Source organism: Mesocricetus auratus, unplaced genomic scaffold (assembly GCF_017639785.1).
Source record: "Mesocricetus auratus isolate SY011 unplaced genomic scaffold, BCM_Maur_2.0 Super-Scaffold_100691, whole genome shotgun sequence".
Lineage (NCBI taxonomy): Eukaryota > Metazoa > Chordata > Mammalia > Rodentia > Cricetidae > Mesocricetus > Mesocricetus auratus.
The window spans coordinates 14,411,680-14,424,397 of NW_024429267.1; the positions used below are offsets into that span (position 1 = coordinate 14,411,680).

At 53.5% G+C, this 12,718-nt stretch overlaps 1 protein-coding gene and 1 long non-coding RNA gene across 3 annotated transcripts in view; one reads left to right on the forward strand and one right to left on the reverse strand.

Moving 5' to 3' along the window:
- The window catches only part of LOC106021435, a 261,306-nt gene extending 254,838 nt beyond the window's left edge, over positions 1 to 6,468 (reverse strand). For both annotated transcript variants that reach the window (XR_005874869.1, XR_005874870.1), the window contains exon 1: positions 6,340 to 6,468. This is a non-coding gene — a long non-coding RNA (uncharacterized LOC106021435). The remainder of the gene's footprint in view (positions 1 to 6,339) is intronic.
- Onecut1 (one cut homeobox 1) overlaps positions 5,408 to 12,718 on the forward strand; it is a 31,466-nt gene continuing 24,155 nt past the window's right edge. The window contains exon 1 of the mRNA XM_005073732.4: positions 5,408 to 6,679. Coding sequence (XP_005073789.1) covers positions 5,575 to 6,679 — 1,105 coding nt within the window. The 5' untranslated portion in view covers positions 5,408 to 5,574. The remainder of the gene's footprint in view (positions 6,680 to 12,718) is intronic.

A 12,718-nucleotide genomic window follows, 5' to 3' on the forward strand; every position in this document is an offset into this window, starting at 1 on the left:
ACCCGTTGTATTTGTGGGGCAAGACCACTAAGGAATGCAAGACTCCCCCCCACTCCCCTCTGTGCCCAGACCAAGATCTTTCCCCCAACTCCATAGAAACTGGAGGTTAAGCACAAGACTCCTAGTGTCTTGGACAGGTTCTGAAAGGCGCATAAGAGCCAAGGTCTGCTGGTTGGGGTAGAGGGTGGGACTCTGGTCCACTCCATAATCCTATGCCACCAGGCTAAAGGACCAGGACACAGAGTCTCTGGGTCAGAGACCGAGGGTGGGGACAGATAAGGTGGCTGATTTGTGAAAGGCGGGCCAGGACAGAAATGGGGAGAGGGAGATGAAGTATGGAAGGTGAAGGACAAAGAAAAATATGATTTCTCCCCTTGGAAAAAGCAAAAGCCAAACCCAGCGGAGCAGGCCTAGGAAGGAGGTGCAGGCAACAGGGCAGGCGCTCAGAACACCTGCGTTTTATTTTTAAATCTTCTAGGTGTCTGCGGGTCAAATAAAGACAAGGGCAGTAACGATTATTCTGTTAAATCTATGGTACTTGACTGCGCAAACACTAATTGATTAGACACCAAAATGATTTGTTTAAAGAGTTTTCCTCCTTCCCAAGTGCAGCTGTTCTGGGCCTGCGTCGGCGTTGCCGGGCGACGGCGGAGCTCGCCAAGTGGGCGTGCGCGCATCCGCCCGGCTTGGGGTAGGTTTGCCCAAGTCCTAAGCATCTGAGGCTCCCAGCTGGGCGGTGGCTGGTGACTTCTCTCCAAGGTCGGAGAAGAATATTGTACTAGAGAGCGTCGCTATTACAATTGGCCCTTCGCCCACCCTTCTGAGTTTTCCTTACTTTGAGTCGCTTTGAATGGCGCCAACGTGAGGGCCCTTTCTCACCCCTTCCTTTTCAGTTCCCAGCTTTGACACTCTCCACCATCAGAACGCCACTGCTAGTCCATAGCGGGCCTCCAAAAGACAGGGCTGGGAAAAGTGTTCACTGCTGCCCCTTCATCGTCTCCTCGCCGACTCCCTCACAATCGTGGGCAGGGTTCCTCCTCCGTTAATTTAAAATTCTAACCAAAAGAGAAAACCCACTGAAGGTCAGACTTCAGAAAGCAAATTTCCGGGGAGTGAAGCTAACTTTGTCCAGCCCCGGGCCTGCCACCTGTCATCCAGGATCTAGGAAACCTCTCCCATCTGTCCCACAGCCACTGTGACACCCTTCAGCGTTCTTGGACTGAAGACTTGAAGAGTCGTTGCCAAAGTAGGCAACCCCCAGAAAGAGTTTCAACCAGGAAGAATCCAGTGATAGTTTACAGGGGCCCCAGGAGAGCAGGAGGTTTTCTTCCTTGTCCAGGAAGTAACCAGATATGCTCTCTGCATCCTCAGTTCTCTGACTGCCACCAAGACTGCTTTGAGCAGTTCCTGGAACTTCATGTTAGGTGGGGTTGGAGAGAGCTGACCGCCCTTCCATGGGCATCTTTTTTGAAAATATGGGGGAGGACGTGTATAAGATGAAAGAATGGGTGGTGCAAAAATGTTGGGTTTAAAATCATTTCCGTGTGCAAAACAATATTTAGGAAGGAAAAGGAGGAGAGAGATTAGCCGGACAGACTAATGAAAACCATACAGACACGAAATAAGGGAGCAAAGTTTGAAAGGGGGCTTTGGTTCCCACTTCCTTCACCGATGAAAAGTTGCTAGTTTTTTCCCTGTGGTGAACGGGGGTGGGGTTGGGAGAAGGGTGTCACATCGCATGAAACTGGGAATTAATTTGTTTTAATTTTTTCAATAATACATCATCAGACCACTTGTTATAAAATTCTTATCTATTCTAAGCACCAAAAGCAATTTTCTGAGTAAGTTTTCTCCAGAGATGGAAAGACTCCAAAGGGAGACAGTAGAACTCTGCTGAAAGCATCTAGAATCAAATCCATAACCCCACTTATCAAGGGTTCTTCTGTAGCCAGATGCCACCGACATGTCCCTCCCCAGGAGCTTCAGGCTAGCTTCTGCAAACTTCAGAAATGCTGAAGGGCTTCCGAAGCTGTAGCCAAGGGTCTCTCACCCTGAAGCCCTGGGTAGGAACATTTGTTGAACCCCAGGACTGCCAGACACCAAACAGGAACTGAGCACCTGATGGCCCAGAGAACCTAGAAACATTTCTTTTGAATGGTCCATATGTTGCATCTCTACTGCTCACAAAGAAAACTAAGCCATTCTTAGAGAACCTTGTGTGGCCAGCATTTACAAGAATGGCCTTTCCCCCCAAGTCTGATGGTGTTTCCTTGCTAACTGAAGCCTATTTAGCAGAGGATAAATTCCATTTACCCACCCACTCCCAGACACTTGAGACAGTTACAAAATAAACATCAGTGATAGTGTCTGTCTTTGCCTAGCTTAAGGCCTTAAGTTCAACCCACAGTAGCACAAAAGCTGGTCTCCAACTTGAAAATACTGCAACAAGCATCTAGTTGAGTTTTTAGCCCCTGTTTTTAAAATTATAATAACAATTTTCACATAATTTTGACACTATTTTTCTTTAATTCTCCTGTAGTTGCTTAGAACTGAAGCTATTAAGTATTAACTCTTCCCTCCACCTCATACACCTCTCCAGTTTCAAGGAATTAGTCCACAGAACCTAATTCTCTCACCCCTTAGAGTCCACCTATGAGCCAAACTTTGTGCTGGGCACTCTGAGAAGAAAGAAGACAAGACAACAAAAGTTAACCCCAGTCCCCCAGCATTTGACAATCCCTCAGAGGTCAGAGAAAAAAACACACCAGGAAATGCTTCTAAGAGGTCAAAAACACCTAGCTTCTGACTCACCAAACACAGGAAAACAGTGTTTCAATAAAAGGTGTGAAGTAGAGGAGCAGGAGGAGGAGGAAGAGGAAGAAAGCAAAATTTGTGAACCAAGCCCTGCAGTGGAAGATTAGGTTTGTAAGGAGCAGGGTGTCTGTCAAGGCCAAAAGGTCCTCCCAGAGCTTCCTTTCTCCTTGGGAACCAAAGCCCTTTGCTGTACTGGCAGAGTTGAGCTCCCTGGATCCCACCCTTCTACACGTGGGCTCCAGGGCCTCAGCCAGTACTCTCTATGAGGGAGGGCTTCCAAGATCATGTCTCAGTTGACTAGAGGAGCAACAGCGTGAGCAATTTGTTTACTAATTTCTTTCATTTTTTAAAAGAAGAGTTGATCATAAGGGCAGATCAATCATTTCAATGGGATTAAAATATGGTGGCAGAAACAGTTGATCGTAGATTATTTTAACTCATCCTTTGGTCTTATATGAAAGGCAAGTACTACAGAAATGGGTTGAAAAATAATAAAGAAACATGGATTTGGCTTCTGAAGCTGATAGAAAATCACTAGATAGAAAATATTTTATGCTTGAATGCGTCCGAAGAGATGATAAAAATAAATTAAATTAGTGTGGTTTTGGCTAGTGTATTCCCCTCCCCCCGCAAAAAAAACTTTTTCTTGGGGGGGGTGCTTCAGATTCCTAAATGATCATGACCAAGTGGACAAAATGCAGTACCCACAGGAGTTATTTGGGTAGGATGGGACCTTTCTGTTGTGACCCAGCAGATTTAGTCAGTCCCAGAGCCCAGAGTTCTAGGAGGTCTTAGTGTACCTACTGACCTTGACTGACCTGGAGTGATCTTGAGCCCTTGGTGGCAGGGACCTGGGCTAAGGAGATGAGCGGGTTTGTGCCTTAGTTGTTAGGATTTTGGCCCCAGGGTTCAACATACCAAACTTTTCTCATGGACTCCACCACCACGACTCAATCCTAGCCTCTCTGAAAACCAGTTATAGGGAAGAAACACAGGCGGTGGGCTCTGTGTTTGGCGCATAGCAGGCCTCAGACACTTGGTTCAGTAGCTGAGCCCTGAAAGCCCGGCTCCGAGGCTATCCTTATTGTGAACACCGCTAGCCCGGGGCTGAGGCTCGGCGCTGACCCGGCCGTAACTGCCAAGGGCCTGACAATGGGCACATCTGTCCTTTCTCCAAGGGATAAAAGCACCTAAGCAGACAAGGCTCTGCCTTTTGTTACGGACTTTTTTCTTTCTTTCTTTTGTAAATAAAAGAAAGCCGCGGCATGTGGCGGCCGGGTGTGTGTCCCACACTGGGGGCCTCCCCACGCGTCCCCACCAGGCTGAAGGCCCGGGTTCAATTCCGGATTGGAGCGTGACTGTGACAGGGGCGCAATTATGCCCGGAGCTGAATTGATTTTCAAATCTGGAGGCTTCTTACAGGGACGCCAGGAAGAGGGAAGCGTCCCTGCGGGCGGGCCAAGCGGAGATCCGCGCGGCCGTGTGCACTCAGCCTGCGTGGATACTCTTGAGCAGCAGCGTTCTCTAGGTGCTTTTCTAGGAAGGTTATGGAGTCACTAAGAGACCAGCCCCCAGTGTTTACCAGGAAGCCCATCCAGGCACTCTCTCCTGTCCCCCTCGCCATCTCCCCAGCACAGTTAATCGAAGTGGAGAGCCGCCTTAAATGGGAGCATAGCGGAAGACCTCCTCAGAGGTCTGGAACAGAGGTGTGGTCTCGATCCGAACTCAAGGCACTGAGTCCCTCTGCCCATGGCTAGGGTGGGAAAAGTGGATTTAGGAGTACCCGGGAGGATGATAGGTTCAACAACGGTCACGCTGACACGCCTTTAAGGTATACACCTCCCCGTAGGCCAAGGCATTTAAGGATGAGGCCTGAGTTGACCTCCTGCGACCCTCCAAGGAATAAAGCCCAGTGGGCGAGTGGGTGAGGGCCATGGCACAGTCCCCGGCTCCTCGCGGGTAACCTGCCCCGGGAAACAGCCACTCAGATCCAGGGACCTTAACTAACGTAGCTGGCCCACTAGGACAGGAGCCAGGCAAGAGAGTCGGGCTGGGAAGGGAGAGGAAGGCGGTGAGGAAGACCAGGGGAAAGCAAGCCTCCCGGGACTGTGACGGCGGCTCCAGGTCGCGCTCTGCGCGCGCGTCCCGTGCACGTGCGCACCTCTCCGGGGCCACCCGGCGCCGCCGAGAAAGCTCGCCCACCCCCCCCCCCCCGCCCGCCCCGGCTTCATTTGTACTGGGACGTCACGGAGCCCGTGCGCTGGAACCGAGGGGGCGGGGCCTGGAAGGGCGCATGCGCGCTGCGCCCGGCGGGCGTGAGGGCGGGCAGCGGCGGCGGCGGCGGCTACCGAATTGCGGCCACAGTCTGCAACAGTAACCGAGCCATGGCTCGAGCTGGCGGGCGGCGCGGGCAAGCAGCAGCCGCGGCAGTCTCACGGGCCGCGTCAAGGGAGCAGGGGGCAGCACGACTCTAAGAAGAAGAGGGGCGAGAGGGGCCGGGCTGGGCGGGCTAGGGGCGCCGCGCTCTCCCAACAGCGCGGGTCGTTTTTGGAAATTAATATTAAAAAAAAAAAGCAGAGGGGAAGGTGGGAGCAAGAGAGAAGGCGAGACACACAGAGAAAGAGCGAGAGACACAGATCACCACAGTGAGAGGAAGAAAGGCCACAGTCGCCGGCAGCCGATGTGAAGACTGGACTCCGTGCACCCCTCGCCGCCTCTGCCCGGCCACATCGATGTTGCAGCCCGCTCGCCCGCATCACGATGAACGCGCAGCTGACCATGGAGGCGATCGGCGAGCTGCACGGGGTGAGCCATGAGCCGGTGCCCGCCCCTGCCGACCTGCTGGGCGGCAGCCCACACGCGCGCAGCTCCGTGGGGCACCGCAGCAGCCACCTGCCTCCCGCGCACCCGCGTTCCATGGGCATGGCGTCCCTGCTGGACGGCGGCAGCGGAGGCAGCGATTACCACCACCACCACCGCGCCCCTGAGCACAGCCTGACTGGCCCCCTGCACCCCACTATGACCATGGCCTGTGAAACTCCCCCAGGTATGAGCATGCCCACCACCTACACCACCTTAACCCCTCTGCAGCCGCTGCCGCCCATCTCCACTGTGTCCGACAAGTTTCCTCACCACCATCACCACCACCATCACCACCACCACCCGCACCACCACCAGCGCCTGGCGGGCAATGTGAGCGGTAGTTTCACACTTATGCGGGATGAGCGCGGGCTGGCATCCATGAATAACCTCTATACCCCCTACCACAAGGACGTGGCTGGCATGGGCCAGAGCCTCTCGCCCCTCTCTGGCTCCGGTCTGGGCAGCATTCACAACTCCCAGCAAGGGCTTCCCCACTATGCTCATCCGGGAGCGGCTATGCCCACCGACAAGATGCTCACCCCAAATGGCTTTGAAGCCCACCACCCTGCCATGCTCGGTCGCCACGGAGAGCAGCACCTCACGCCCACCTCGGCCGGCATGGTGCCCATCAATGGCCTTCCTCCGCACCATCCCCATGCCCACCTGAATGCCCAGGGCCACGGACAGCTCCTGGGCACAGCCCGGGAGCCCAACACTTCGGTGACCGGCTCGCAGGTCAGCAATGGAAGTAATTCAGGGCAGATGGAAGAGATCAATACCAAAGAGGTGGCGCAGCGTATCACCACCGAGCTCAAACGTTACAGCATCCCACAGGCCATCTTCGCGCAGAGGGTGCTCTGCCGTTCCCAGGGGACCCTTTCGGACCTGCTGCGAAACCCCAAGCCCTGGAGCAAACTCAAGTCCGGCCGGGAGACCTTCCGGAGAATGTGGAAGTGGCTGCAGGAACCGGAGTTCCAGCGCATGTCCGCGCTCCGCTTAGCAGGTGAGCCGATGGGCGCGTGGGCGAGATAAGGGACTGAAGGTGGGAGGGAGGGAATGAGAGAAGGCTGGGCGCGCTTCGTCCCGCTCCGCCTCCCCTTTCTTCCCTAGACCTGGAAGAGCTGGCTTAGGCAGCTGACCTTCTCCTTCGGGGACTCAGTGCATCGGGCTGTGGGAGGCCTCCAAGACTGAACAAGGCGGCCTCGGTGACTTCGGGATCGCATTTGTGTTAGGGGACACAACTGCAGGCTTCTGAGCCGCAAGCCGAGAGACTCTTGGAACCTGGTGGAACATTGGGTGTGTGGTTCTCAGCGAAGCATAGTGGGTTTGGGAAGGGACGAAGAATGCCTAAAACTAGCTCAGGTTGCTCAGGGCACATACCCGGCGCGGGGCTGGCGCTACCCAAGCTGCCAGTCAATATTTGGCTGAGCTGGCTTCGGCGACCCACTCTTGCTCTGTTTTATTGTAGTCGCGCGTCCGGGGAACCGCACTTCGATAGGGTGTGTACGCAGATTCCAAACCTGCAGGCGATGTATGCGTGGCGGGCTGCTTTGGAAGGGTTACCACAATGTGCTGCGCATGTAACCGACTGTGGAAAGGAGAGGGACAGAGAGAGACAGACAGTGACCAGGTCCCCGCTGAACCCAGGGATCACCCCTGACAAACTTGCTGTTTCGTTTTCGTGATTTTTTTTTCATCTAAGTCTCTGTGCTACTAGCTGGGAGTGTGTGAATATCCCCCAAATCAGCAAGCCAGTCCCCCAGTTCAAAATCCCTAGCCGGCTGTTTGATTTTTGAGCACTGAAAGTCTCAGCTGCCAAGTCCAGGCACCAGGCCTGGCTCCTGTAGAGGGCCAAGAGACCTAGTGGACAGCTGAGCCCCGATGATGAACCGCACCAGGGATTCAGGCACACTCAGCGACCCTTGAAGACGAAAGAAGAGGGCAGCCTAGGGGCGAACTGTGTTCCTGAGACCTGGGTGGAGGTTGCCGCGTTGATTGACTCCCATGTCCACGCGCCCCCGACTCCGCACCCCCCCCCCCGCCTCAAGCCACACACACAGCCTCATCTGAGCCCTGAGCCCAAGTCTGAGTCTTGGTGAAGAGAAAGGTAAACGCTAGAATGAGGGTTTGTTAATTAACTGATCGTTCTCCATTAATTCGTCCCTAGAGAATGAGAGACAGTCAATCCGCTCTGAGCCGAGGGCACTGAGCCGTTTCACCGACTAAAATCAAAGCATGAGGCCGAGCCCCCCCTCCCCCCACCCGGTGCCTGCCAATGAGAAACTGGGGAGAGGCAGGTGCGGACAAGCTTGGGATCCTAGCCGGCGAGGCTACCCGAGTGTTCCCTGCATCTGGGCTCTAGAGGCCTTCGGTGGTAGGTGCCGCCCTGGTCCAGCATCTGACCGCCTAGAATGTCCAGCCTTTGCGCTCAGTCCTTCGCTCCAAGGTTCTCAAGGCAGGCTCGGGTTAGTGCGCCCAGGGCTCTGATGAGGCAAAGGAAAAGCGAGGCTGGGCCAACCAAATCCGATGCCGCGCCTAAGCCTCACGGTTCCACTATGACTTTATGTAGCTTTGGAGCCCCTGGTGGGCCCATTGAGTTCCCGCGGAGCAGCTGATCTTGCTGCTCTCCGGACTGCTCCGCCTTTAGAAGCCCCCATCCACCCTCTTGGAGCCAGTGCTGTGACCTTCCAGGCATGTAGTGTTCTGAGGCTAGTCGGTGTGGGACACCGAAGTGTGCATTAAAAAAGCGTGCTCCTTCCCGAAAGTCCCATCCCAGCACTTGGTGAAAACACTTCAGATATCAGTGACACCCCACTTGGTATTCTGTCACACTCTGGTAGGACCTGAGTTAGGTCCTGTATTGAGATGAGTGCCCAGTCTTGGAAACCTAACCTGTCTATCCTGTGCAAGGCCCTCTGACCCCCAGATAAGAAAACAGCTGGGTAGGGGGGAAGGTCGGTGCTGGGCAGCCCTGTGAGGGAAGGCCAAGTTCTAGAACCTGCACACCAAAGGCATGAGTTGGGTGCTGAGCAGGTGCTCAGGGGATCCAGAAGGTCATCAAAGAGTGTCTGTACACTAGGTCCAGTGGCTAGCTCTGTTATTCTTGGCTCCAAGCATGTGGCCTTTTCCTAGAATGTGTGGAAAGTAGGAGGCTCCAGCCAACACCAACAAAAGGACATTGTCCTGAGACAGGGGAGCACCACCTCATTCGTTTTTGTTTCGGTAACATAAAGGAGTAAGAAGCATTGGACTTCAGTAAGGGAGTGGGTGTTCAGGCAAGGGTACCCAGAACCATCCATTCTGCCACAGAAGTCACAGCCAGCCTTCCTCCCTTCTTTCCTTCCTCCCTTCCTCCCTTCTTTCCTTCCTCCCTTCCTCCCTTCCTTTCTTCCTCCCTTCCTTCCTTCCTTCCTTCCTTCCTCCCTTCCTCCCTTCCTTCCTCTCTCCCTCCTTTCCTTCCTCTCTCCCTCCCTTCCTTCCTCCCTTCCTTCCTTCCTCCCTCTCTTCCTCCCTTCCTCCCTCCCTTCCTTCCTTCCTTCCTTCCTTTCTCCCTTCCTTCCTGCCTGCCTTCCCTCTTTCCTTCCCCCCCCTTCTTAAGAGAAGTGGGTTTCTGGTCCTTGGGATGGTCTCAGTGATGGAGTCTAAGGACCGATAGCCTGATGCTTTGGCATGGCCGCTGCAGGAACTCAGGGCCTGCTCCCTGGCACCAGCCACTGAAGCTTTGCTAGCTGTTGCACTTAAGACTAAACCCTCATCTTTTCTCAGCCCCCTCCTAAGGCCGGACCGAGTTCCTCCACTCTCCAGTGGAAAGGGAAGCTTCTTCGATTGCCTTCCTGTGCCCGTGTTCCACGTAGCTTGTTTGGAGAGTCAAAATCCTCCGCACGTGGCAGTATGTTTGGGGAGGCGCCAGAAGGGTGTATAAATTACAAGCGCTGGTGAAAGACTGGAGGAAATTCTCACCAAATTAACTACCTTTTAAAAATCAATATATGTTGCCTCAACGTAATGCGTGCCGCTGCTCATTAAAACGCAGCGTGACCAGACGCACTCAGCTTCTGGTCCCGAGTGGGGTGGGGAAGCTAAGCTGGGTGCCCCGCCTCTGGTGTGGGCGTCTATCAAGACAGGAGGAGATTAGCTTCCAATTAAATATTCCAGAAGGCTTTGGCCCCTTGGCGGGAGCTGGCAGCACAGGAAGAGACCGCAAGAGACACCCACAAGTGAGTGCGGCTCTGGCAGTGTGCATTGCACGCAGGAAGCGGTGTCGGCTCAGGTCCTCAGCCCTGGCAAGGCTGTGTGCAGACCCTGTCAGAGGTGAGAAGACCTCCAGAGCCCTTCAGCACCCGGTACTTCGCCCCCTTGCGGTCGGGTGTTTGCCCCTCTGTGCTAGAGGCAGACCTAAATTGGGGACGGGAGGTGGGAGTTCTGCCTGGAAGTGGCCCTGAGAAAGTCTTACTCAACCCAACCTGGGCTGTGTTTGCTGTGAGTGGCCTTGCTGATTGATAACTTGGTTGATTGATAACTGGCTCTGCACATGTCCATTTGCTTTTGTGTTAATATTTATCCCGACCGGTGACATTTCAAGTGTCCGGTGCTGCCCCGGCAGCGAAAGTCAGGCAGGAATACTAGGCTGGGCCCCAAGAACCGCATTTGTTTAACCCCTGAAGAATTCTGGCTGGAGAGATAGGGGGGCCGAGACTGGGCACGAGAGATGCCAGGGCTGGAAGGGTTCCTGGGCTCCAGAGTGGGAAGAGAAGGCGGCGGCGCCACACCAATTTCCTGGCACCCTGCACTGTGGCTCTCCCGTGGTTCAGCTGCTCCTAGCCCTCTGCCTTTTGAACAAAGGGCCGGCAGGGCGCGACCGACCGTGTCCGCCTTAGAGGCTGGGGTCAAGGCCTGGAATGACTTTCTCCCAGCGTGGCTAAGGGATAACCCGTTATCTGGAGGCAACCGAGAGTCCCAGAGCCTCCAGGGATGAACGGTGGGGGTGAACTGGGGTAATCGGAACACACACACACACACACACACACACCAGCAGGATGTGAAGTCAACAGGACTTGGGGACAGTCACCAGAAGGCTCTGAGCGACATCTTTCTCACAGACTTTATTTGTCCCTTCGGTGGTGCAATAGTTGCTTTGTGCATTTTTCGTTGGGGTAACTACATCCCATGAGGAGAGGAAATGCAGTGAGATTGAGAGGTGCCTGTGGCGATAATTAGCGATTGTAGTTTTTGTAGCAGGCTAAGCCTGCTTTCTGAGGCTTAAGGAGACCTGATGGCTGCCGGTCTGGTGATCTCATGGCCCGCACAGAAGGGCATCTATCAGAAACAAACCCCACGGCATGTTCAGAAGGTGCCTACCTATCCCCCTCCCCAAAATGCAGCCTGGAGATACTTGGGTAATTCTGAGTGTCATCCTCGAATGCCCAGGGTCAGGGTACTGTGGTCACTCCAGACCCAGACGGTTAGAACTGACAGAGGACGTTACCAATAGTACAAGGTAGGTCGTAGCAGTAAAGCCATCCAAAGCCTTCGAAGCTTTTAGCCCCCTGTGAGCTCGGCAGAGGCAGAGATAAACTGGCTTTGCTCCGGGACTTCGGAACCTAGGTTCGCTTTGCTGCAGCTGGGGTGGCTATGCAGAGGACGCTGAGCGTGCCCCCTAGTGGCTGCCTGGCGAGGGCACAGGAGATAGCTGTTGTGCTGGCTGAGGCTTTGTTTTTAGAGCATCGTTGTCCTAAAGATTTTCCAAGCAGTATAGGAAGAATGTGTGGAGGAGGAAGATGCCTAACAAAATCCCCATCGAGGAAGACACGATAACCCTCCCTAGCAATTACACCCCGAACTCTAGCCTACCCACAAAGGGGGAATGCTTCGGTTCCGTGCCCGAATTATGCTCTCTGACATATTTTCCCTAATAGGAGCAATGAGTGCAGAAGTGACTCTGAAGTCGGAAGCCAGGACCAGTATAGTCCGCACAGATTAACAGTTCTTTTGTTTTGTTTGCTTCCCAGCAAATTGGCCTGAGTGAGTCAGAAGGCAGCCCCCAGGCCTTAAGCTTGGAAGCCTTTGTTTTCCCCTCCCATGGGGTGAGTGAAAGGGCTGTCGGAGCCTACAGGCATAGAACCGTGGCCCAGAGTCAGGACCCTGGACAGAGCCCCACCGCCTCTCAGCCTAAGGCTGGACTCTATCTAAAAAGGCAGCTGGGATAGTACAGGATTCCACGCTGTAGCAAGAAAACATTAATAGCTACTATTCCGAAGTTTGTGAGAGCTGGATTCCCCTCCTAGAATAAACACCGGCCTTGTCGAGTCGTCGAAAAGATCAAAACCGTCGTCAAAGATCAGGGGCTGATTGGTTTGTCCCTACGTGGTGTGGCACGTGCACACCAGCATATAAAATCGGAATTTGCGTCCCTGTGGGTGTGACAAGAGTTGGATCATTAAGCTAAAACGTTCAATTCAGTCCCTTTGATCCGTGCTGGGGAAAATCTATAGTCATCTCTAATCTACGAGGTCTTTAAGGAGGTTGTTACACTAGCTGTTTGATGTCATCATCTTCCACATCCGTGGCAAATTCAGCTAATCAAACATGCTGGTCCCCAAAGTTCTCCCAAAGCAACAGTTCTTACAGAGCATACTGGTAAAAATCCATTCTTGGTTTTCTTGTAAAAAAAAAGGAAATATTAAACTCTAATGGTTGTGGGTAATTTAGAAGGAGGTTCCCAGGTGTCTCACTCCTAGGCTACCATCTTAGTGGCAGCCACGTCCTTGAAGTGGTAATGTCCACTGTTCTTGGTAAACTGCATATAATGGAATACTTAGACACATGCTCATTTTTGTAAATCAATCCTGTGTCCTGCGAGTGAAACAATTGGTTTCATTTCAGATACCATTTAAATACTAAGATTCCTACACCTTGGTAAAATTGAATACTCCCCAAACCAAGGGTTGCTACATAAAAATTCAACCCATATGCATCACAGATCATTTTCTGTGCGTCAACATTTGAATAAGAGCAGTGAGCATCTTCAGAAGACAGCCACGTT